The sequence below is a fragment of the Phoxinus phoxinus genome (assembly GCF_949152265.1).
Source record: "Phoxinus phoxinus genome assembly, chromosome: 4".
NCBI classification, from domain to species: domain Eukaryota; kingdom Metazoa; phylum Chordata; class Actinopteri; order Cypriniformes; family Leuciscidae; genus Phoxinus; species Phoxinus phoxinus.
Window position 1 is genome coordinate 33,831,780 of NC_136879.1, and position 27,670 is coordinate 33,859,449.

The window sequence follows — 27,670 nt, forward strand, 5'->3', positions numbered from 1 at the left end:
TCGCAGATCCTCTCATCTGTAACCGAGGATCTCGCTGGAATGAGGTGGAGGAGGAAGAGTTGGAGGAAACAAACAAATGCCCAGTCACTTATATTTACTGTGTATTTTAGGCCAAATAAGAAAATAAAAAAGAGAATGGTGGTCCATGGAGCAGGGATGCTTACAGTATTTACAGTGTTTGACGTATTGCACATGATCAATTATGGCTTGATGAAATCTGACTCAAGTGGTCATGGTGTACAGTAGTAAATGGAGAGCTGTCTTGTCTGACCACATGTGATCGGTTCACACGAGACGGATGTTGAGGTCAAGTTGAATTTGTTGTCGCTTTTTTCTTTTTGACTGATTTTTATTATCCTTTCATGTGCCTGAAACCTATACCATTTCCACAAATAGTTGACCTAAAGTGGAAGGAAGGAGTTTATGGAAAGTTTGATTCTATGTAAACACAGAACATGTAAACTTCTCTGGGAAGAATTTTGTAGTCAGAGTCAGACAATGCGACTGTATAGCTGTGAAGACCTGAATATCCAACAAATAATTATATAGAACATCTACATTACAAAATAAAAAAGAGAGAAATGCCATTTGTTGTGGAATTGAAACATGGCACAATCAGAGAAGGTTGGATTCCGTCATTTCTTCTATGGTTTGCTAAGTCACACCTGTCTATCACGTTTTCTGTTTAGCGTCCTGCCTCGATCAATACGTCTTGTGCGGAGCCCATCTCATCTATTATTGCAGCATTTACTCACTATCTTGGTGTAGTGGTTTCACTCACTTTCACTTTTTCTTCAGTATGAGTGAGGCTAGAAAATGAACGTATTCAATTCCACAAAGAATTTTCTGAACAAGATGTGCAGTGCACTTATTAGGGAGCTTAGAAATATATTAAATCTGTCTTTTTTGTAGTGTATAAAGAGGTTTTTATGAGTAAAAAATTGTGTTTATTGTGGAAAGAAGCTGAATTGTTGGGGTGCTGTGACAAAGTGCATGTTCAGACCTTTTTTCACCATTTAGTTAGTATTTATTTTATGCATAGAACATTTTATTATTATTGTTTATTTTATTATAATTTTTTTATATCGGGCTGCACAATTTTTTTGGAGGGGGGGGGGGGGTTCTGATTAAAATTATGAATGCAATTTACGATAGATAAACTCCAGGTTTGATGTGTAGAGCTGCACAATTTATTATTACTAGGCTACTACTAGTAAATATTATTGTAATATTTAACTTTAAAATAGACTAAATCAAGGATTTAAGAAAAAGTATATAATAATAATAATAATAATAGCTTTTGCTGTTTTATATCAATTTAATAATTTTGCCCTAATATCCATCACTCCATCTTGAGTTTGACAACAGATATGACAATAAATCTGATTACTTTACTTTCACCCCAACCATGAAACCTGTGCTTTCTGGGTTTTCAGGCCATACCTGGCCATAAACCACAGCTAATGTTAGCCTGCTAGCTAGACAATAGGCCTCTATGCATTATGAAGTCTAGTGTTCTAGCTTACACTTGTTTTAGCTGTTTTCTTTTCAGCAGGGTATTCCGCATTTACAAACTGATTTGCTTTGCATGCTGCACAACGAAACACACCACACCCATGCATTGGAAAAGACAGAAGATAGAAAACTGAGCCAGTTCTTCACTGATGATAATGGCAAGTCTAGATGAGTGGGAATAATTTAAGTTGGAAAGAATATGTGAAGCATGTTGAACAACTTAACTTGTTAACAACGAAACTTTGTCTGTATGTCCCTAAGAGTTTATGATGTTGACCTTTACCAGATCTTTTTTTGTTTGTTATGAGATATTTTAGAAAAAAATAATGGCCTCTGAATTGGATTTTTTTAAAGCATTAATCAGCCTGTATGCTAGCAGTTTACTTTTTTCTGTGTAGGTGCCAGGGTGAGGGCAAATTAAAAATTGTACTATTATGTAGTCTTAACTTTATTTTAATTGTTTGGTGTGTTTGTAGCCTATGTGTTTGTGCCAAGCGAGCTGCACAAGTCGTGAAAAGTGAAGCCAAAGTGTCTCGAGTCGATCCCCGTCCTCTCCATGTAATTTAATGGGACGTGAGACAAACTAAACAATTAAATTACACTTCAAAATACTTTCTTCCTAAAATGGTATCTGTCATTTTATGTAGTTTTTATCACACTGATGTAAGTGCAAGTGTTCGTTTTTTAAAAATAAGTTTGGGTTTTGTTAGTTATTTGATACTATACAAATTGACATCATAATTGAACGTTGTGATTGACAATAGTCACTGAGCCACCAACTGACTTTTTTCGGGAGGAGATTGGTGCTTTAGTTTTAATTTCTACATTTCGATAACTTTATTTTACACCGACATGAGTTGTTCTGCAGTAAACTGTACTAAACGACTCTGTGGGAGTGTGGCAGAGCCTTGACACTTCACTTCATGCTCACTACTCCACAGACTCGGGTCCCGAATCAGTGCAAGATTTCAGCGCCATATTGGGACATTGGCTTTTCTATGTAAGAGAGTGGAGGTGCGACGTTCCATATTTTTTATGTCTATGGTTTGTGAGTAATCGTATATTTTTAATATAGGTGTGGAATCTAACCTAATCTGTTGAGGTTTATTCTTTTTGAGTAAAACGTTTTTTTAAGTGTTTTAAAGTACTCTACTGCGTGAAATTCCAATCCTTATAGTATGTATTTTTGGTTGTCCTCGCAAATGATTTTAAAATCATCATATATACATTTTAATATAAATTATATATTTATCCATTGGAAGTTTTCAGTGATTCAAATTTTCTTTTTGATGGAATTTAAGAAATTTGTACTTGTTGCGTTTGTGTTTTAAGCTTCATTTCCTTGTGAAGTGAAGTGATGACTCTTGAGTACCATTCAGTTTACACTACAGTATCAAAGAAAAACAGACAGACCTCAAATTCAGAGTCTAAAATATAGATATTCTTAATAGGGTCTTTTTTCTGTTTGTTCATAGGTGTACCTCAAGCTCAAGTCCTCATTATCAATCCACAGTGCAGACTTCACTTGCAAATATATCCACTGTGAAACGGTGCCCGCAGGCTGTCATTGCAGAAGTCTGGAAACATGATGTAGTGTAACAAGAGCTCTACTGGTACTCTTTTTGTCAAATATAGTGAATATTCCTGTCCATGGTTCTCTGCCGTTTTACAGGACCACAGTGTCTTCGTGCTCTGTGTATTGCCACTTTAGCTTCCATTATAGGATTCTTATAGACCATAAGAGGACTTTAAATGGTTAAGTGAGATGTGTCTATCAATAGAGCAAAGTCTTTCCTGAAAATAAACGGCCTTTGCGAGCAGTGAACATAACATAGAGGTTTACAAGCAGGCTGGATAGATGCTGGGATCAATAGTTTCACTTTGTAAATGTTTTAACAGCTTTTAATGCTAAAATAAAATAATCATTAAGGTAATACAGTGACATGCATTATGGATTTAAGGCAGATGGTCTCAGAAGGGGGGCAATGCATAGCATATGACAGTTTTACATATCAAATGTGTTCTCTCTCATAGTAGAGTTTTGTGAATTCTCAGTTTTATTTTAGAATTCAGATTGTGTCAGAGTATGTCTGACTAGTGGTCAACCAACAGAGGTTTCTCAATGTCCAATGGAGATTTCTTTGGATTTATTGGTATTGATTGATAGTATACCGATATACAGGTAAAGCGATTATTATTGTTGATCATCACCTAACTAGGCCACAGATCTGGGTCGATAAGATGGTAAGAAAAGACCAGTTCTTGTAATCAACGTTTTGGATGCACGAGAAATGGGCAAGAATAAAGATCTGAGCAACTTTGACAAGGGCCAAATTGATATGGCAAGGCGACTGGGTCAGAGTATCTCTGAAATAGCAAGGCCTGTGGGTTGCTCCTGGTCAGTAGTGGTGAGAATCTACCAACAGTGATCCCAGGAAAGACAAACCACAAACCGGCGACGGGGCTCATTGATGCACGAGGTGAACGAAGGCTATCCGTCTCATCCAAGCCAAAAGTAGATCTACTGTGGTCTCGCAAAAGTTTAATGATGGTTATGAGAGAAATACATCACAACACACAGTTTATTGCACTCTATGTATGGGGCTGCATAGCTGCAGACCAATCAGAGTGCATGATGACCCCAGTCCACCATCGAAAGCTCCAACAATGGGCACGTGAGCGTTGGAACTGGACCCTAGAGAAGTGGAAGAAGGTTGTCTGGTCCGATAAGTCCCGTTTTCTTTTAAATCACTTGGCGAGGACGGGTACAATGTGTGCCTTTTACCTGTGGAAGTGATAGCACCAGAATGCACTGTGGGGCGACGACAAGCCGGTGGAAGGAATGTGATGCACTGGGCAATGTTCTGCTGAGCAACCCTGGGTCCTGCCAATCTTGTGGACGTAAATTTAACACATGCCACCTACCTAAACATTGATGCAGACCAAGTACAGCCTTTCATGACAATGGTGTTCCCTGCTGGAAGTGGACCTTTCAGCAGGATAATGCACTCTACACATTGTACAGGAATGGTTTGAGGAACATGAAGAAGACTTTAAGGTGTTGTTCTGGCCTCCAAATTCCCCAGATCTCAATCCAATTTAGCATCTGTGGGATGTGCTTGACCAGCAAGTTCAATCCACTCCGGCTTCATCTCGTAACCTACAGGACTTGAATGATCTGCTGCTAATGTCTTGGTGCCAAATACGGATACCACAGGAAACATTCAGGGGTCTTGTAGAGTCCATGCCTCGGTGGGTCGACACTGTATAACAGTATATTTGGCAGGTGACCGTGGTCATAATGTTTTGGCTCATCTGTGTTTATTGATACCAATCATATTGATGGATATTTTAAAGTCAATATTGGATATTTAATTGTCCATTGCCCTATTTTTACGTTTAGATTACATATGCCGTCATTTAACACTGGCGTAAAGTTGATCTTTAAAAACACAAAAAATAATTTAACTGTGTTAAATGTAAAAAATTTTTTTCAATGGTTTGGAAGAATATCAAATTGTCATCCCTATATTAACTATTACGTTATTTTTGTTTTTGAAAGAAGTCTCTTATACTCACCAAGGCTACATTTATTTGATCACTTTGATCAAAACTATAGTAAAAGCAGTAATATCGAAGTATTATTACAATTACATTTTTTTTTTCTAATTTAATATATTTCAAAATGTAATGTATTCCTGTGATGGTAAAGCTGAATTTTCAGCAGCCATTACTCCAGTCTCCAGTGTCACATGATCCTTTAAAGAACAGTAAATGTACATAATGCTCAAAAAAAGTGTACTATCCATTTGACAACTGTAGGAAACTTTTCCTTCTTCTAAGCAAATACCAGGAGACGTTTGGATCACGTTCAAGCAGAAGTTCTTCTTTATTGCGCGTGGCTGCAATTCTTTCAAACAGTCTAGATCTAAACAGTATACATTGTAGTTATATACATTCCCAGGGGGAGGAGTCTTCTTATCCAGCAAAAACCGGTATGGCAGGTTCTCTAGATTGCTCTAGAGAACCCGAGCCAATCAGCTATTGTATTGCTAATCCAATCATCCTGACTTGATTGCTCAAACCTTAACATTATCATAGAGACAAAGGCACCGCTGTACCTTGAGCAAATGGCTCTGAAAGTAATTTGCAGAACTAAAGGTGAGAGAATTCAATGATTTGACTCATTTACAAGTCTGGCCGGAATCTACTGCTGGAAACTCAATAATCATCAGTTAAACCTAAAATGAAATAGATTCTTAAAATTTGTTATCCTTCAGTCCCCCGTTTGAGAGTTCTTTAAAACTCTCACATAATATACAAATTTAAACACTTAAAAGTTCATTCTTGTAACTGGTGTAAATTACAGGCACATATAACTTATTCTGTGTAGTTCTTCTGTAATTGCATGCGGACACAGAAACAAACATGCAATTAGGGTTCGTGAACCTTTCAGTCATCTGGTGGAATTTTGCTGAAAGATCAAGAATGTCTTGTTGGATTTTGTTCAAGTTCTCTGTTGGATCCATTAAACCTGTGAGATGGGATTAAAGCTCCAAAAGTTCTTTCACCACCATGGTTGTGCACAAGTCAGTCCTGGAAAGCAGCCATGTTCTTTGTTTGTGGCAGAAGCTGAAGTTGCGTGTGCCATGCAACGTTCTTTCCAGCAAACAAGGCGTTCTTGACATATTCATTAGCTCTAAGAATATGTTGTTTCTGGAGTCTACACTTTGCGCGATGTCCATGATGGTTAGTAGTGTGACAATCTTGATCATGTTCGATGGATGACTGAAGGTTCCACTGTTGACATACGGAACGTATGTGAGTCTCTGCGTTGTGTATTTTTTTCTTTTTCTTTGTGATAGTTGGCTCAGCAGTGGATCGAGTCGTTTTCTGGAAGGTTGTGGCTTCATACACAGGTGAGGAGGTCAATGCATATGGGTCTCGGGACAGTCATCCAGTGGTATCTGCACAGAGGAAGAAAGAAAACAAAAGAGAAAAACGGCAACAGAGCAGTATTCGTTGTAAAGACTGGTTGTATCCTCTGTTCCATCTGAGTCTGCTATTTGTTGTTCCTTCTTTCCCTAATACTTAATTCATGAGACACCTATATGAACCAGTGAGGTAAGGATGGACTAAGGGAGGGGAAGGCCTAAGAGGGAATCTTCACCCTGGGTTGGCCCCCGAAGCCTGTTGCGTTCAGTTCTTCCCAGGGCACCTCACTTGTCCGTGTGTCCTATCCTATCCCTGTAGATGAGGGAACAGTGTGACATGTTCATTTACAAGTTTTCCCTTCCCTGACACAATACTTCAGCTGCTGTAATCAACATCACTCGATGTGGTCTGTACCACTTAGGTTCTAACGGCTTGTTTCTTGAGCTGAACCATCAACAAAACAACTATTTTCAAACAAAATTTTCTATGGGAGTTTCTTTTACTTCCCTCGTAGGTGTGTATGTAAACGTAACACAATTGTGAGTCATTTCTCCTTCATCCTCTAACACAACTTCAGTCATTGCAGACATCATACATGAGGATGGGTTCGTAACTGGTGCACGCTGTAATACAATATTCGGAGCTGTGAGGGTCGTTAACCAATTTCTTTTGCTTGATTCATTAGTACCTTCATGAGGGCTTTTTACATTTACAGTCTGACCTAACACCATTACTGATGAAGCCTGTGCTGTAACTTAACATTTTAGGCTGTGAGTTTACTTAATCAGTGTCCCCCAAAGGAAAACTGTGACAGTCACTTTCCTTTTTGTGCTATTAAACAAAAACAAGTCTTTCATCTTTGTTGTAAGTTACTGGGGAAATTAAGCACTCACAGCCCAAATGGCTAACACCTCAACAAGTTGCCCCACGAGTTTAATGACGAGGGGAGCGGCTGCTTCAGAGTAGCAAACAGACTGAGTAAAAGCTGAGCAATATTGGTCACGTCTCTAAAATTCTTTTTGTTTTTTCTACATTCTTTCCCAAAATGTCCATGCTTGCCACAGTAAGAACAAGTGGCTTCTCTAGGACTTTTACGTTTCTTTGGCTTCTCTGAGTTGAACTTAACAGTAACTGCTGCAATTCTTACTCTCTCTCTGACATCAGAGTCTCTTTCCCAAGTGACTAAACTGTCCAGGTTGTCTTCCAGGGTTCTACTGGACCATGTTAATTCTAAGTAAGGCAATGCATTTTTGTGTTCTGACAGAAGACCCTGAAACCATGTGCGAACTAGGGGACCATTATCACCTAACACCTTCTCTGGCGTGTCTGCAATTCCGCTGTAAGCTGCAGCGGACTGACAGAACCTTTCTGTGTACTCACAAACAGATTCACCCTTCTTCTGTACACAATTAGTGAGCTTTGACCAGTCCATGTGTGGTCCAACAATGTTCTTTAAAATTTTCAAGACACCTTCTCTCAACTCATCTTTACTGGCATGTAGCAGTTCAGAAGTAACAGCAGATTCAAAACTGTTGAATTCAGATTCAGTTAAAATTTGTGACATCAACTGTGTGACTTCTGTTACCGCCATGTCATATAGACGCATTTTGCTGATCAATGCCCTTCTAAATTCAGAAAAATTTGTGCGTGCTGGAGGTAAGCTCTGAGATATTCTCTCTATATCTTTAGGAGCTAACGTTGAAATGACTGCTTTTGATGGCAATATGGAGGTTGCAGATGGAACTGTGTCAACCCCTTTTACCTGAGGCTTTTGTCTAGCTACGCACACTTCAACTGCATTTACATCTGCATTGACATTGTCCTCTATACTATCAAAAGACTGTAGATCAGGATAGCTTTCATCTGACTGTTGGTCTTCTGAGTCACATTTGGTTGAGGCCGTGTTATGGCCCACCTTGTCTGTGAGACAGGACATTCGAGTATGCAATTGTTTGTTCTGTTCTTTTAACTTATCAATACAACGAGCTTGTTCTTGTACAATGGATAAGCTAAACTCTCTGTGACATAATATAATACCTTTCACATTTTTCTTCCTGATACATGCACCCAACACTTTCTTGCAATCTTCAATTGACCAAACTTTGTCTGCATCAATGCCAAATTTCTTTGTTAAATTCAATCTGACTGGCTCAGTCACGATGGAGTCCATGTGCTCTGATAACAAAGACTTGAATTCACTATCTGTCCATAAAGGGGTAGTCAGTCTAGTACTTTTCCTAAACATTGTGAATTTCTATGTCACCACACAAACAAACACTAAACTTCTCTCTACTGTCTTACAAACAGAGGGTACAATCTTATTAGCACATGACGCTACTCTTCTCTAGCTTAAAAAAGACAGGCCTTCTTTAGCAAGAGGATACACACAAATCTTAACATGTATCTGTTAAAATCTTCCCTGCCTAGCAGAGGATAAACCAAAATATCAGCACATAATGCTAATCTTCTCTGTGAAACAAAGGATAAACAAAATAACTAGCACGTAATGCTAATCTTCCCTGCCTAACAAGAAAGCAGAGGATAAACCAAAATAAAAGAAATGAATCGTCTCTAGCAAACGTAGAGGGTAACAAAATATTAGCACGTAATGCTATTCTTCCCTGTCTGAAAACAGAGGATAACTTTCATCTCTAAAAGACAACTTTAGAGGATAAACTTAGTTAACTAAACCCTGCAGCTGTTTTGTTAACTCTTCTCTGACGGTGCAGAGGAAAACAAATTTGTACTGGTCTTGTAGGTTCTTTGAATGGAGTGAAACTCACCAAATCTTTTGTTTGTAGAGAAAGATTCCGTCTGGAAAAATTCAGTCTTTGAGATCTTTTTGGAGCTTGAAGTTTCAAGATTCAGTCTGGAATTCAGTCAGGCTTTGAGATCTTTTTTTGGAGCTTGAATTTTTCAATCTGGAGGAAGCTGGAAAGATTCAGTCTGGCAAACTTTGTCAGATCTTTTGTTGAGCTTGAAGTTTCAAGATTCAGATCTTGGAGCTTGTAGTTCTTTGAGTTTCCTTTTTCTCCATCCGGGTCACGGCACCAAAACTGTAGGAAACTTTTCCTTCTTCTAAGCAAATACCAGGAGACGTTTGGATCACGTTCAAGCAGAAGTTCTTCTTTATTGCGCGTGGCTGCAATTCTTTCAAACAGTCTAGATCTAAACAGTATACATTGTAGTTATATACATTCCCAGGGGGAGGAGTCTTCTTATCCAGCAAAAACCGGTATGGCAGGTTCTCTAGATTGCTCTAGAGAACCCGAGCCAATCAGCTATTGTATTGCTAATCCAATCATCCTGACTTGATTGCTCAAACCTTAACATTATCATAGAGACAAAGGCACCGCTGTACCTTGAGCAAATGGCTCTGAAAGTAATTTGCAGAACTAAAGGTGAGAGAATTCAATGATTTGACTCATTTACAAGTCTGGCCGGAATCTACTGCTGGAAACTCAATAATCATCAGTTAAACCTAAAATGAAATAGATTCTTAAAATTTGTTATCCTTCACAACGCAGATAATCTCAAATTGATCTATTGGTCTGTCACTATCTACCTCTACTTTAGAGTCTGGATGCTTTGGGGTCCAGAGCCATTTAATGTGATGCACTGGATCTGTTTGTAAACCATTTTGTAAGCACTTAATCATCCCACAGTGAGAAGCAGCAGATCACTTAGAAGTGAGCCATGTAAGGGTCCTAAGATTTGGACACTGTTCGGACACCCTCCCCCAAACTCACTGAAACCCCCTAACTCCTCCCTCATACAGCTGGCTGTGTTTGGTCAGGGAGCGGAGCGGGACGGGGGGAGGGGGTCAGTGGAAGCACAGCTGGTCTGACCTCCCTGCAACCAGCTGCCGTAACAAAGGACCCCTGTCAGGCTTCTAGAAAGGTGGCCCGTCTACCCATCTTTTTTTTCCCTGTCCCATTTCTCTTCTGCCACTCTCCCTCCCCCACTCCGACTCCATTGTATCCCTGTAGATCTGTCCCAGCTGTTAGGATCTTTTTATGTGCCTTTCTTTTGGTGTGACCTCCCTTCTACTGAATTAACCCCGCTTCCATATGCATTCACGACTCGTACACATACACCCTTTTGCAAAACTGTGAGCACAACTTTTAATGGTTCGACAGAATGTTGATACCCTGATCAAAAATACGGTAAAAACAGTAATATTGTGAAATATTATCACAATTTAAAAGAACAATTTTCTATTTGAATATTTTTAAATGTAATTTATTCCTCTGATGACAAAGCTGAATTTTCAGCAGAATTACTCCAGTCTTCAGTGTCACTTCAGTCGTTCTAATATGTGGATTTGCTGCTTAAGAAACATTTATTATCACTATCAGTGTTGGAAACAGTTGGGCTGCTCAATAATAATCAAGCAGCACAATTTATTAACAGCATTTATTTGAAATTGAAATATTTTGGAGTGTATATAAATGTCTTTACTGTCACGGTTTATCAATTTAATGCAATATTAAATGCACACTGAAATTAACAGAACAGTGTTCTATTTGCATAGTATTCAAAAAATAGTTTTTTTTTAAGGCTGACAGAACGGGGTCCGACAGAATGCTGATGCTGAAGCTTTTTGGCCAGATACCTTGAGGGTGGGCCTTGTGTCGGCTTGATGCCACCCAGTACCCGTCCCATTCCCTTTTGTTCCAAGTCGCGCGTGCCTAGCAATTCACTGCAATTGTGTTGATAGCGGGGAGGCCGGGCTGTGTCCCTTTGTAGTCCAGCCATTGTTCCTGACACACGCTAGTGTTTGACAGACGCACGTGCTGACAAAGGCCACACAGCATACCTCTGCTAATTATTTGCTGGGGCCCGCTGAAAGATGAGACGCGGTGACCATCTGTGATCCGTGCTTTTAAGCTCTGTATGCACACCCGTCCGGCCTCTTCAAATCCTTGCCATTGAGCTTTTATATCTTATCCCGTGTTTTTTTTGGCCTGTCTGTTAGGTAAAGTTTTTAAAAACCTAGATCTAGAAGAATCCAGACTGAATTTGTTGGATCTCATATTGAAAATCTCACATTTGTCTCCTCTTGAAATATTGAACTTCTGACATTGAAATTCTGGCAAATAAGCTCATAATGTCATGCTATGGCTTATAACTGTTAAATTGATCATTATTAGCATTTCCATTTTGTGTAAATAAATTAAAAGTGAAACAACAAAAACTTAAAAAACTAAACCATCATTTTAATCGTTTAGAAATATAATTTTAAATACTACAAATGAATTTAGGCATCGTTGTGACTAGTGATTTTTGAAGATTAACTTTAAGGGTGTGTTCACACTTGGCGTGTTTGGTTAAATTAAAACGAACCCTGTGATTGCTCAGTTAGTGCGGTTCATGTTGAACATCACAGTTCTGTTCAGACATCAGAACCGCGTCTTCTCGAAGCAGATTTTCGTTTGTGTGTGTGACGGAGGGATTCCTGCTGCTGTTTTGACTGGTTTACACATTTTATAAGCACTTCGCGAGTTCTCAGCTGGTCAAAATACCATTATATGCAGGCTACGCACATAAGACAAGCTCAGATATCCCAGCACACAGCATTGTTTTGGAGGTTCGGTAAGTTCCGTCACGAAATATACGTGATACATTCCGACCAATCAGGTTGTGAACATATCCCTATGCCTTTAGGTTTGGTATCTAGGTTCGGTGTTAAAATGCCAATGTGAATGCTAAGCGAACCAGGAGTACAAGTGTGAACACACCCAAAGTGAGTGTTTGATTATGGTAATCTAAGGTAATCTAAATTTAAAATTGAGAAAATGAGCGTGTGCAATTCAAGTGTTTACATGCTTAATTATTCCTATTGATCGGATTATTTGATTTGAATTTCATTCAGATCGAACCCAGTCGGATCGAATGAGGTGTTTACATAAAGGCTTTTCATTTGGATTGATTGAACCATCAATGGATTATTTGGGTGCATTTAAACGTAGCTAATATGTAACTATATAACTAAAATTCTCATCAAATTATAATAATTATAATATATATATAAGTAATATAATATTCATCTGCTCTAATTGAAATTTACCACTATTCATGATTTTTATCAAGTGGGGAAAGTTTTCAGGAAGCGTCTCAGCCTGGGTTGAATGAGTTTTTGTTGAGTCAGAGGCCCCCTTTGTCCCACAAGGCTTTGCTTCCTTACAACCAGACAAAACATTAATGGAAAGGTGCGCTTCCATGGCTTAAACGACTTTCACTGACTGGTTGAGAGGTGGAGATAACAGTCGTTTCATTCTAGCATGGAGCGCTAACTTCATTCTGTCTGCTTTGCTCTTCTTGCCTTTTAGTTTGAATCAATACACTGTATCTGCCTAGCGAAGGTAATCTAATGCACTGGGTGAAGTGTCCAGACTATAGCCAAAAGGCACTACTAAAGCACAATCAATGTAGTCCACAAATAACAGCCGTCTGCTGAAGTAACATCGAAGGTTTTCAAACAGGTATTTCTGGAATATTTTCAATTTAGGTGGTTTATTTTGAGATAATGTTTTGTAGCATGGCCTGATAGCATAATGGTTTCTTATTCTCTTCCTTTAAAAAAAACTCTTGGTTGGGTATCACAACAGGGTCAGACAAGTGCATGCCTTTGTTTTCTTTCTAAAATAGAACGGCAGCATGCAGATGTCAAGTCTCCGAAAACAAAGGAAGAATGAGTAGGAAACTCCAAACTTTCTTTAAAGGTATAGTTCACCCAATAATGCAAATTCTGTCATTAATTACTCACCCTCATGTTGTTCCAAACCCGTAAGACTTTTGTTCATCTTCGGAACACAAATGAAGATCTTTTTGATGAAATCTGAGAGCTTTCTGTCTCTCCATTGACAGCTATACAACTACCACTTTGATGTTTCATAAAGTTCATAAAGAGATTGAAAAACTAATCCATATGAATTGAGCGGTTTAGTCCAAAACTTTCTGAAGAAACATGATTGCTTTATATGATAAACAGATTGAATTTAGGTTTTTATTAACATATAATTTAGACTTTTATTCACATAGGCCTATACCAATACATATATATATATATTTTTATATATATATTGGCTGATAACAAATATGGTTCCAATATATTGTGCATCCGTAGTCATTTAATGGCATGGATAGGAACCAGTGTCGTCTGTGATGATAGGTTTATTAGCATTTTTTTATTAGTTCCACTCGTGCAGTGACGTCCTAAGTTCGCCCCATGACCACAGGCAGCTGTCCCACGCCATTAGCATAACAAAGTTGTCCACTTCTGCTCCCTGTGTTGGATGCCACTAGCTGTCAAGAAGGAACCATGTGGCATGTCCCAGTCCTGCTGTGGGCCATCTGTGGGTCTGTTCTCCTTTCCACTCACTTTTCCTGACTCACTCTTACCAGTGTGGTGGAAACCTCCATTAAACATACTTGAGTCATCGCAGCATTCGGCTGCAGTCTAATAATTGTGGGTAATAAATTTAAAAACAGTTTTTGTGTTTATCCAATATGGACTTGGACGTGGTTGGAGGTCCTGCCATGCTGACATTTGTCAGTTACTGGCCTTTTTCGTGCTGTCCCACTGTGGTCTATTTATTCTTGGGTGTACTGTGTGAATGTGCACCCAGCGGCATTTAATAATTTTTCAGGGAAATGTAGACTTTGTGGGGGAGAATTGAATGAAAGTATTAGCATGTCAGTGAGCACTGTTGACATTACCTCTGACCTATTGATATATTTATACATAAGACAGGTTAATGGTATTTACGTGTGGTATTTAGCCATTTTGAAATTATCGGTTGATTAAACATGCCCGCTTGGACATTTAACAGAAGTGCTAGCTCACCATTACGTTTTGTTCCAATACAAAAAGTAAGAAAATCTGGTAACGCTTTATTTTAAGGGTACATAGTTATACGTTACAACATGTACTTATAGTAGTAACAGTAAATTATGCATAATTACAAGTAACAAGCCCTAACCGTAACTCTATAGTAAGTACATGTAATTAATATTACTCAATACTTATTTTAGTAAGTACAATGTAACTACGTCACCTTAAAATAAAGTGAAACTGGAGTGTAACTATTACTTACTATAAAAGTAATGACCCGCTCTTCCTCTGAAATGACGTTTCTTTTTCACTGTCATCACTTTGGCCACAATGGACTATTGAATAATGTTAACACATTAAATAACTATTTAAGAACTGTTTTAATGAATTTGCATTTAGATTGGCTCCATTCTTTTCCATCAATTACCAATGGATAAAGTTGTGCCATACTTTTTTTCTTGTTAAATATCCTGTTTCACTTTGAATTATGCCACATTATGTAAGTAAATTGGTTTACAAATTATAATTAATATTGATTTTAAACAATCAACTTTATTAAGTAACCAGAACAAACAAAGAAAAAGCACAGAAATTCCCATGCAAATGTTCCACAATTATTTATTTATTTATTCATTTATTTATTAATACATTTTCTAATAATTTACACAATTTTGTGTCTCATTTGCTAATATATTCATGTTGGTTTTATGCTGTATCAGCCATTGAACACCCTGCTCTCGGCCAATTTTAAGACATTCTTTGTATAAATATTAGCATTAGGTATGTTAGACTTTCTCCTGACACTTATGCGTAGTTAAACTGTGAATTTTCCCCACCATGTGCCAGGAAGTAGTGTCAAGACGACAATTAGTCAAAATGTGTTTGCAGTAGCGCATCATTTCCATGCTTCATTTCTCCCATAGCATCTTCCTTCCATCAGGCTTTGGTACTCACCCCATACAACCCTTGTAGGAGCGGTTGCCATGGGAGCTGGTTGCCATGCAGCCGAAGGAGGTGGTGATTGGGGGGTGTTGATGTAGATTGGAGTGAGGTATGACGAACAGTGAGGATTCTTAGCGTGACGGACCTCTGGGTGTGATTGCTCTCTGGGTCTCTTGTCAGATCAAACAGGGACTGCAATCATGCCTGTAGCGAAAATTAGAACGAGGGAGGAAAACAGGCAGAGAGAGAAAGAGGAGAGGGCTGGGAGAAACCACATTAGGGGGAATGAGTTTTTTGAGACTAAGATTTAGTAATCGAATGCAGTGGAGTTAGAGAGAACAAACAAGGAAGTGGCATCGCTACTGGTCTCTGCGCCTCTTTGGGCCTCGCTGGAGGCTCTCGTCTGCTTGATATCAGTGCTTCTGCGTCAGATGGGCTGCTTTTTATGCCTTGAGGCTTTGAGAACAAGCAGACTGGGCCAGTGTGTTCACATGAGCCTGGGGCTCCCCTCCATGGTGATGGGACTGAATGCAGGGCAGCTGAGGGAAGTCATAGCCCCGCCCTCTGTTGGGATATTTTGGAAGTAAACTGCGGGTTTCATGCACTTGTTTACTCCAAAATTAAAATTATATCATTTACTCACCCTTCTTTCTATCCAAATCCAAGGTTTCTGAAGAGACAAGATCAGTTAACCGATTTAATTTAGGCTTTTATTCAGGGCTTGATAAAAAAATTTTTTAGCTTACCAGCCAATGTGGCTAGTGGTTTTCCAAAGTTACTAGCCACTCAGCATTTATAGATATGGGGGGGATATAGATATATAGATGCCATATAGATATTTTTAATATTATCTCATAATTTGGCAACAGGTATATTAGGCTGCTGTCACTTTAAGACCTGACGCACGGATCCATACTGCTACACATGCGTTTTCTTTCTCAACTGTTTATGTTCACTTAAAACATAACTGACTGTGTTTATGTGAACACTCGCCAAGACCGGTATTTTGACATTATTTTGTGTATATTTGACTGTTTAAGTGCAATAAGCAGCGAAAAAGAGCTAAATTTAAGAGGTGCACTTTGGGTGTGAGCACAAAATCTGCGGGAATAAGTAAAATGATGCACAATACCCGCAATCCCCACAGCGAAATTCAAGCCCTGTAACAATATTCATCTGGAGTAAATGAAACAAGTGAGTGAGAGGATTTGTGTGTCAACTCTCTGTCGGAGCAACCCGATCACACTAAATGCGTCTCTATAGCACGCAGTGTGTTTATCGTGCAATATTGTACAGTATGCGCGAAAATTAGTTTTTACGTGCATACGCATGTGTTCAAATGCACGCAAAAACTGCGTATCATATGCACGTAAAAACTCATTTTCGCGTATAAATTCCCCAAAAAACACACTGCGTGCTATAGAGACGCATTTACGTGAGAACAGGCTGGTCAGAGAGAGAGATGAGAGAGAGAGAATTCAAGACACCAAAGTGGCTTGTAGGAATGGCAGCATTACACGCCACTGCTGAAATCCACCCGCATGGCAGGTTGGCTGGTTTGTCAAGCCCTGTTCACTTATAAACATTGATCAGCACGTACGTAGTGCACCTCAAATATGGTAAATGGAAGGTCAAACATATTTGCTTGACGTGTGAGAACCTGTGTGACACAAACACGTTTGAGCTTTTGTTCTTGCGCACTAAGCAAGTGCGTTTGATGTGCTCTGTGTATGTGCATTTATTAAGAAAGCGATCATGTTTCTTCAGAAGATTTGGTTTAAACTATTTGATTCATGTGGATTACTTTAAGATCTCTTTATGAAGTTTTTAAAGCATGGCATTTTTGGCTGAATAGACAGAAGTCTAAGGTTTTATTTAAAAAAAATATTAATTTGTATTTCTAAGATGATCGAAAGTCATGAGTAATTTATGACAATATTATACATTTGTTGGTGAATTAACCCTTTAATGTTCAATTTAGTCTTGGCTAAGATTATAGTTTGTCACATTTTATTATTAGAAATTAGTATATAATTTAATTAATTTTCTAATCAGCCAAATTATTAGCTACATTTTGATAAAAGTTTACCCATATTCTTTTTCTCTGTACTGGTGTGCATTTCTTTCTCATCACTGGTGTGCAGTGATGCTTCTTGTACAATGTGACCAGGAATGTGTGTTAAGAAAGTAAATAGGGTCAGTTTTAATTATAAAAATAGATTAGTAATTATAAATAAAGAAATAAAATTGCAATACATTGATAACGACATTCTCAAATAAAATGACAAATTACAATAAATGAATTAACTCTGAGTGATTGTTTAATGTGGATCTCTTGGTATATATCCAGCTGTACTGACAGATTATTTACAGATCATGTATCCTCTGACGGCTCAGTAAAGATACGCAGGCCTTTGTCATGTTGCTGCTCAGTGCAGGTAGAGGGCAATGTGCCACTGAATCATTGTGACTCTGTCATTCTCTAGTATGCGGCTTATACAGTCAAACTACATAAATCTGACCCCGCTTTCACTGACCCTCTAGAGAGAGGAGGACACATTGATTGACTCTTGTTTAACAGACTGGCAACGGAAAGCATGTTTGCCTGGAGGCCTGTTTATATTCATATGAGGTCCTCCTATATAGCATTTATAATTTCAAATCAGAGAGGATTGGATATACACACATCTCTACTAATAACAAATAGCATAGAAACATGTATTGTGTCAATCCATCTAAATTGGAGAGTTTCTTAACCCAAAGCGGTTACATTTGTAGAATGAAGTGCTGTGAATTAAAGTGTGTGACGAAATTTGTAATTAATTAAGAATTGTTTTAGGACCAAAATACTTTTGCAGGACTTTGTATGTGATTTTTCTTCCGAGCTCAAGACCCCTCTGTTTATTGCCTCTGGGTAAAGCAACTATACAAAATGCTAGACATGATTAGTCTGGTTAAATGTCCATGTGAATACATTGATCCAGTCCTGCTGGTGGACCCTCATTTGGGTCATGAGAATTTAGGACAAGTTCAATCAACAGAGCGTGATCAATTCAGCACCAGAGGGAAGCTCCACCAGTCGGACCGGCCAAGAGACTCCCGGTGCAGCGACATGATTTGAAAGATAAGTGATGATTTTATACAGTCATCACAAGACAGCTGATGTTGAATGAACAGTTATGCTGCGTTCAAGTCCTGTGAAATTTCAACAGATAAGTTTGTAAGTCCTAAATATGTGCGTTCAAGTGACTTTGGTAGAGTGATTTCATAATTGTTATTGGGCAAACAAATTCAAAATACTTTCTATCCCAGTTTAATGTGCAGAGACAATAATAAGTGAGGTTGGAAAGTAAACAATATTGTGCTTTCAAAATGTTGCTTGAGCATCATTTCAACATTGGCTCAACCAATGGTGTGAGTTTGAGGCTGGACTTACTGTATAGTTTCAACATTGTTTGTAATCAGTATCCACTGTTTCAGATGGACTTAAACTGGAGTCTGAGAGGACTAATTATTTGATTGTTTAATCATGATCACAGCGTGCTTTCTATATTGAGAGTAAGGCCCCGTTTACACATACATGGTTATTTTGAAAAACGGAGACATTTCCCTTCGGTTGTGCCCCTCATTTACACGCAAACGGAGAATTCTCCTCTGAAAACGATTCTTTCTAAAAACTCCGGCCAGAGTGGAGATTTTGGAAAACTCCGTTTGCACGTTTGTATGTAAACTGAGAAAAACTGAGTTTTAGGCAGTCGACGTCACAGTATGCGACAGAACTTGCACTTCGTCAAAAGTGCGACCTAAATTTTCGGGATTCTGATTGGCTAACGTGGGCTTGAGCTTCTCGTTACACTGTCTGCCACCTATAGGTTTGGCATGCTCTTGACGGCATATACACGGGTTCGTGTAAACGAACACTTTTATGAAAACGGAGAGGGTGAAATGTCCGTTTATGAAAATGCCTTTAGTGAAACTGTCACACTAACGAAAGCAAAGAACCGAAACGTTTGCCAACTTTATCTCCTGTCTATAATAAAAAAAATTTAGAGTGCAGACCTTATTTGCATTTTTGGGACTTACCCAAACCATGTGTCAGTTTTTGGGAAACCTGTTTGAAAACAATTTCGGTTTATTCCACTAACATTGCAGAAATTACACACTGCACCTTTAATGGTCTACAATTTACTTCACAATTCTTCAGCTGGAGGCACAGAAAATCCACTGGTAATTGCGATATTGTAGTACCTTTCATGTACATGTATACAGAACAAATAATAAATAGATAAATAACTAATGAATATATATATCCATATAGATCAGGGTTTTAAAAAAAATGGGGGTTTGTGAGGGAACTGCAGGGAGTTTGTGATTTAAAAAAAGCTTATAATTTATTAAATCATAAAAAAAATCCATTTATATTATAAATAAAACTTACTAAAAATGCTTTAACTGACATCAGAGAAGATTAATGTGTTTTTAGATTATTATTATTATTATTATTAACTTAAAATCTTTAAGTAAATATTTTTGTTCAAAGTGGTTCCTCAAAAATAAAAAATAATAAAAATATTATTTAAAAAATATTAAAACAAATTAATTATAAATGTTAAGGAAACGTCTTTCCGTAGAATTTTTTTTACAAAACAATAAAAAGCAATAGAAAAAATACAACTAAAAAGGCAGTAGCCTATGTCTTTAAATTTTGAAAGGCATTTTGTTACGCAAGTATTATCTTGAGCAGTATCCAGTGCACTGAGGTCATTCTTCATAACTAAAGCATTAATAGGCTTATAGGAAGCATGCTATGTGCACGTACTGTGCTCTGTCCTGAATAACTAATCTACCAGAATAACAAAACTGTCTTTTTTTTTTCATTAGCTATTCTATGAGTAGAAATGATGCCTAAAGAGCAGAGTACAGCTTAGGAACACAGCAAGAGTACAAACACAACGACAGACAACTGGCACTGCAGATGGGCGACTGAAAGTGTGTCATCACCATCTCGTCTAATCACCTCCGCCCGCGCTCCTCCTCTGTTTCTCTCCCCCCTCCCCTCCCTGTCTCTCTATCTTTTGCTCTCCATCCTCCCCTCCCAGTCTGTTGTGGAAAGACAAAAAGTTGATTTGTTCCTCAGAGGCTGCAGCTCAGCACATCCAGGCAAAATTCGCATGTCTCCCTGCGTCCGCGTGTGTTTCTGTAGGCGAGGACACATATGGTGATGAGACTGAGCACATGTGTTATTGTCGCCTCCTCCAAGTTAATCTCTGAAGGGGAGGTGTGGTTTCCTCCTTCTCTTGGATCCCGGTACTGAATATTCAACAGCATTTTGCCTCAAGCTTTACATCAAACGTCAGTTTTACTGCGAAACCGTCGGTGGTTCGATTTTGATACTTTACCTGGCTTTGTTCGTCTGCTATTTGTCTAAAATGAGTTTCAGCAGTGACATGGATGAGACGGAAGAGGGGAGGTGAGTTTTCTTTCTATTTAAAGATGAAGAATTAGCCTCACGGGAATAGGGTAATGGATGTTTTGGTTCGTGCTGTGAAATTTGTGTTTAAATTAAATAAATACATAGGCCCTATAGAACCAGTGCATCTTACAGATTAGTAACAAAGCTTATTCTGAAGGCTTGTGTTTGGCTAATACTCTTACAGGAAGTAACTGCACGAGTCTCCATATGGCTCAGATGAATAGATAAATTGATATACCAACTGAATAGATCAGCTGATACTTATCTGTCTGTTTATTATTCGATTTATTTGTTGTTGTGGCTCTTTGCGGTTATCAAATGCATTGTAGGCTGGTTGATCAGAAAACAAATGAACGACTGATCATGTCTGATGTTCCTCTCCTGGAAGGGCATCATTACAGAGAACGCAGTGGACTGAGAGGATTCTCATGTCTCTACCTATCAGTTTCTCTTACTGGTGGCCTTAAAGGGCCACGGTTACATGCTTGATAGAAGGCAAAATAGGTCACTACAATTGTGTATGAGGAATCATCATTTTCACTAAGAAAAAAATCCCAACTTTTCCCCCTTTGCCCATTAAACATATTAAAACATAGTAAGCAAAACTAGTAAGACTTGTTTTCAAAAATATATAGGTTTAGATTAGATTTAGATTACTTTATATTAGGGTCCAATTCTCATTAACTAACTATTAACAATGACTTTTGCTTCAATAAACTGCTAATTACTGCGTATTAATAGTTAGAAAGTTGTTAAGTTTAGGTCTTGGGATTAAGGGATGTAGAAAATGGTCATACAGAATAAGGCATTAATATGTGTTGTATAGTACTAATAAACAGCCAATATCCTAATATGCATGCTAATAAGCAACTAGTTAATAGTTGGACCCTAAAAAAGTGTTACCTATTTTCTTACCCATTAGCGAATTTCTTATAATTTTGATATGAACTTTTGTTTGTCCTGGAACAACATTCGACACTTCAAAAAAAAGAAAAAGTAAAAATATAGATATCAAATTATTAAAACAAAACATAATTACCTCAGAAACTAAATGGTTTACGTACATTATTAGGATTTGTTTACAGAGAATATATCTTGAATTGTGTGGGGTTTTTAATTTAATATTTATTTTTAAGATAATTCTATTAATATTTCTAATGTAGCCTATAAGAAAAATAATCTTATTATATTACAGTTTTCCTTTCTAGGTTATTTTATTTTTCCCTATGGATTTACCCTGCCCAATAAAATTATGTCTGTTGTGTATGTTTCTTTGACTCGAATGCCATTCCAGGACCAAAAAATATGTTGATCCTCATCCAGGATCATGTCTTGTTTGATGATGCTCATCCATGATTTTGCCAAATAGGACATGTTCCTGGATCAACATCTTTTGTTGATCCTAGAACAGCATTCATGTCAACAAACAGTCCTAACCCCAACTAATTAACCAAGCCTTAAATTGTAAGGAAGTCCCAAGCCCTGCCCTAAGCCTAACCCTACAATCTGATTGGTTGATGGGAATGTTGTTCAGAAAAAACAACAATATTGACCCAGGAACACATCCCAGTTGCCCACTGAATTTCATTAATTAACGAGTCGACCATCGTGACTAATCCCTAGTCCAAGTTTATTTAGATGATGGATCAACCGGACTAAAGCTAGATTGAGCTGATAACTGACGCTACACGCAGATCTTTGTTTAACAAAAATATATTTTATGAACATTCAAAATGGTCGGAAATGCTTTGGAAAACCAAGGTGTTCAATTTTATCTCAAGGTTGAGTTATTTTTCAAGAGCATCACACACGCTTGTCTAGACAGGGCAAGCCTCAGCTCTCGTAACCTCCTGGATGTCAATCTACCCACTGTATGTTGGATAATCTATGATAGACTGTGTACTTGGTTGCCATTTTGTTGAAAAACCTCAGAGCTATTTTCAATGTCTTGCCCTTCACCCAAAATAAACAAAATCAATAATTCAAGTGAAGACTCGAGAAGACCTTTAGCCATTCTTCCCTTGCAGTCTGTCCAGTCTGCACATTCAATAAAAGCTTGTGTGTTTCATTTATTCAGCTTTTAAAATACCTAAAATAAAAGCTGTTTTTCACAGTCAACATAGCAAGGAAAACTGAGGTATTCACACGCAAAGCCTCAGATAACAACCGTTCACAGGCCCCTCCTTCCCCCACTCTTGGTAGAAGACTTTATCTCTTGTATCTCTTTTTTGTCTCTCATGTTTCAAGTTTAATCTACAAATGCTATGAGAAGAAACTTGTGAATAATGCCTCTTTCTGTAGCCAAGGTCAGTAGGCCTAGGGAGAGTCTAGGGAGTGCGATAAAATGTTTCCAATTAAAAAATATTTACGCACGCCAGGTGGACATATAGGGTGTTGAGGAAGACCGAGGTGGATGAAGATGAACCGGAAAGTGTCCGGTTAATAAAAGAAATAATCTCTTCATTTGTTTATCTAATCGATTTTGAATGTCTTTGTTCAATGAAAAATGACAAGTTTTAATTCATCAATGCATGTTTCATTTGATTAAATTAGTTTTGACCTTGTAATTTTGTTGTTGTTGCATAACTCCATTTTCTGCTGAATCTCTCCAATCATTTAAGCCCAAAATATACTTCAGTTTGGATGTGAACACAGGCATTTGCTTAGAGCTGAAAGCAAATCCTTTCAAAGTTAATGATGAACATATTCGCACTAGAAAGATTCACGAGTTCACACTCACAAATAAGTCAGATGGAATAAATAGTATGCGTATTTGGCGTGCTGTCCGAGGAGAGGGCTCCGGGCTCGGTATTCGGCCCGAACCCAGAGTACTCCCCCCGTATTGCTGGTTTAGGAAGTAACCAGGCGAGTGTGAGGAGACGGGGTGGTGGAGGGATGCTGAAAAACTGTCGAGGAACGTTGGTGAGTCAAATGAGTATGTATATAGGTCTCCACTCATGCTGATTGGATAGAAATGTTGATTACTGATTGTTGACAGCTGGTTGGAATGATGTGATAATTGGATCAATTATTTGAACGTGCTCCTCCCGAACTTTGTTTATAAAACATCATTTAATCTTTGTCCAGTAGTTTAGTGTTGTTGTTCTGTCTCTTCAGTTTCTTTTTCGACTCATACGCATAAAAACTAAAGTATACTTTGTACTTTATTCCGCATAAACCCCACCCCTGCAATCTTGCTCAATTTTTGAATGCAATGCCCACATCTCTAAATCTAATCCACAACCGATACTCCACATTGTCCTACATTGTTTTCTTTTTCGATAATCTGGTACACTTGGATGTGCTGAAGAATAACCGGAGGAAAATCTGTCGCTACTTCTGTTTCATTGCAACTCTAAGTAGGGTTGCTTTATATCCAAAGGAGAGTTTAATGTCTTTTCATAACCCCTGCTAATAAGAAGCTATCCCTAAATTAAACAGCACAGCAAGGGAAATATCCTTGCCAAATAATAATCATACCTCTTAAGTTGAATCTCTTAAGCTTGATTTCGGCCTGCGGTGGATTGAGGGAAACTTTGGTTTGGGAAAAGCCTCAGAAGCCCTTGTTGGTTAGGCAGAGTGTCAATCGAGTGCATAAGACTTGTCTTGATGGCAGTCTCTGAATCAGTCTCACTGCATTACAGCCCACGGCTGTCTAACTCTTTAAAGCAACCTGCACACAGACATACATTTTGTAGGAGGATTGTTTTACTAGGACATTGGTTTAGCTTGCGTGCTACAAACATTCATCAGCTTATGTCAGTGAATTCTGATCGAAAACTCCTACGTGATTGAATCGACAGCATGTACTGCAAACCTGAATGACCCACATATTCACACTGGCTGTGAGTGTGAATGGTCACTGTGTCAGAGTCTTTCAGTATTGATGATATTAGCACAGGCCTGTTCCTCTTGGGATAAACATTTGGTCTGACCCCTTTTCCCCTGTCATCTGCAAACACGATTACTCGCGTCTGGATCTGACGTATGTGGGTGTGTGTCATGTTTATGTGTGTGAGTGTAACCTCAATCTGAGCAGGTGTGATATGGTGTGGCTTCTTTAGACGAGCTGCGACAGATGGCCAGAGAAACAAGTCGCCTTTGCTCCCTGGGTCAGATAATATTTGCAAACGGGGTTTATAAGGTCTAAAACTGGGTCACTTGTCTTGTGTGCAGCTTTGTATCTGTATATGTGTACAACTCATATTGGACTGTGGTCTCTTATTTGATGAAATATGACATAACTTTCAAGGCTGCATTTACTTGACCAAAAATACAGTAAATATTGTGAAATATTACAAAATAACTTTTCTATGTTACTATATTTTAAAATGTAATTTATTACTGTGATCAAAAGCTACATTTTCAGCATCTTCAGTGTCACATAATCCTTCAGAAATAATTCTAATATGCTGATTTGCTGCTCAAGAAACGTTTCTTATTATTATCAATGTTGAAAACAGTTGTGCTGCTAAATATTTTTTGTGGAAACTGGGATATAAATATTTTTTTGAATTCTTTGATGAACAGAAAGTTCGAAAGAATAGCATTTATTTGAAATAAAAATTGATGAATGGCACTTTTGATCAAATGAATCTGTTTTAGCTGAATAAAATTCAATAAAATTTATTTAAAAAAAATTCTGACCCCAAACCTTTGAACACTAGTGTATATCGAATTTAGAGATGCATGATATATCGGCAACATATCAGTTATCAGCCGATATTTTTATTTTTATTGTATCAATCAAAAATATATATTTAATTGTGCATTCTTATTTCCTATTATTTCACATGTAACTTTAAAAATGCTAATTTAATAATAGCTAGTTTATTTTTTAATGATTTAATATTCAGTAATTCAATATTCAGTTCGTACAATTATGTTATAATTTTGTGACACCTAAATTCACATTTAGATTACACATTTTTTTCAGTGTATTATTGTTAAAACCCTTTCGCACGTACGATCACACATGTGTGATCAGTCTTGGCTGGTCCCTGGAGCGTACAATCACACTGGTGTGATTCGAACGGTCAGTGCATCACGTGATCAACTGCTAAATTCAAATGTGCTTTCGCGCGTTGGCTGGCGCTGAGCCAGAGACGGATGCTGTCATATATAACAAAATATTATTTTCTCTCCCGGCCAACATCAGGGAAGCAAATACACTAGTGACTTTTAAATCTCTTCTTAAAACTCTTTATTTTAGGATTGCTTTTACCTGAACTTGATTTTATGTGTTTATTTTTTTTTATTCTATTTTATTTTTTATTGTATCTTCATTGTGTTTATTCAATTGTTGTTATGCTTGTCTGTAAAGCGCTTTGAGAAAGCTACTTTTAAAGGCGCTATACAAAATAAATATATTATTATTATTATTATTAAAACACATCCACTTGCATATATTTGACAATCGGAATATCAGATATTTCATGCCATAGCTAAAAAAATGAGTGAATATTTTGAATAAAAAAGGAAAAATTACATAAAAGCAGATCATCATTCATTCAGCACTGTTGTGGCTGCTGTGTGTCACGTGACAAGCAATGACGCGTCACCATGGAAAGCATAAAGTGACACATTCTAATAACGGACGCCTTGAAAAACTCACGCTAGGCGGTCAGCCAGAATATATAAAATTTGCGTGTGAAAGGGTTCATTTATTTAGATAAATTAGTATAAAATGTAACTACTTATAAGTTATCGGACATATTAATGAAAATAATTATAGATTTATTGTATTGGTCCAAATATTTATATCTCATGATTTATATCTCTTGTCTCATGATAACGGAACTTATCATAATTCAAACATGTATGACCGTTTTTGTTCCATTGAACAGAGGAATTTGAGGAATATCTGAGCTTCTGTTTCCCATATAATGAAAGCATATTGTGAACAGGGGCTTTCAAACTGCAAAAAGCATTAACTGCATTATAAAAATTACCTTTATGTAGTTTGACAGCCCCTGATCACCATTCACATTCATTGAGCAGCAGTAATATTCTTCAAAATGTATTTTTATATTCCACAGATGCTTGAAACAATAAAAGGCCAAGTAAAGAATGAGGATAGAATGAAACAATTACAGAATTTTCCATTTTATTTGAACTGTCCCGTTAATCCCTGCTGAAATAAATTGTGAGTGACTATTTTGCACCCGATCCTCTCAATGCCAGTTAAGAGGCCTGAGCACAGCCTACCGTAAGAGACTGGAGTGTCATGCTACGATTACTCCCTTTTTCAAAAGCACCCGAAAAGCCTCCATTACACTGTCCACCCACGGTGTCTCTAAAATGAGCGCAGGCAGCTGCTGCGGTCCGATGCCTTGCGCTGAGAGCATTGATTTTTTAGCAATAATGAGACAAAAGCTATATCTGCTCCTCCGCCTCCATACTGTAGTGAGAGTCATACTGCAGCCTTTGCCTCATCAGTATCTCTACAGTCTTCAGATGCCGCAGGGGAGCTTAGGATGGTCTTTTGTAGATTTTGAGCCTCTTGCTATAGGAGCCCTTTTCGATTTGTCAGTTACACGTGATGCTACGCCCCTTATGCTCACTGAAGCGTCCTAAGTGAGGTTTTAGCCCCTTCACTGCGCTGTTTTTTCTCTCTTTCATTTTCCCTCCCATTAACACCGTTTATTTCTTTCAACCCATTACCTTAAAGGAATAGTTCTCCCAGAAATGAGAATCCATGCATAATTCTCATTCTCCTTCAAGTTTCAAAAAGGGCACGAAAGCATAATAAATATAGCATTAAAGGGGTCCATTCAATTCATGCAGTGTATTCCAAGTCATACCTTTTAAAATGCCTTTATTGTTACTTTAAAGGCATTTTGCTATGAGTGTGTTATGATTTTTAAAATAAATCAGTTAATAGGCCTATGCTTCACAGAGAAGCCAAGATTATTTGTAATATAAATGTATAATTGTTATAATAAGTAGATGTTTGCTTGGATCTGATG

At 37.8% G+C, this 27,670-nt stretch overlaps 1 protein-coding gene across 1 annotated transcript in view; it reads left to right on the forward strand.

The window, feature by feature from the left end:
• The first annotated feature begins 20,327 nt into the window (after positions 1-20,327).
• numbl (NUMB like endocytic adaptor protein) overlaps positions 20,328-27,670 on the forward strand; it is a 29,074-nt gene continuing 21,731 nt past the window's right edge. Inside the window, exon 1 of the mRNA XM_079610612.1 lies at positions 20,328-20,699. Coding sequence (XP_079466738.1) covers positions 20,659-20,699 — 41 coding nt within the window. The 5' untranslated portion in view covers positions 20,328-20,658. The remainder of the gene's footprint in view (positions 20,700-27,670) is intronic.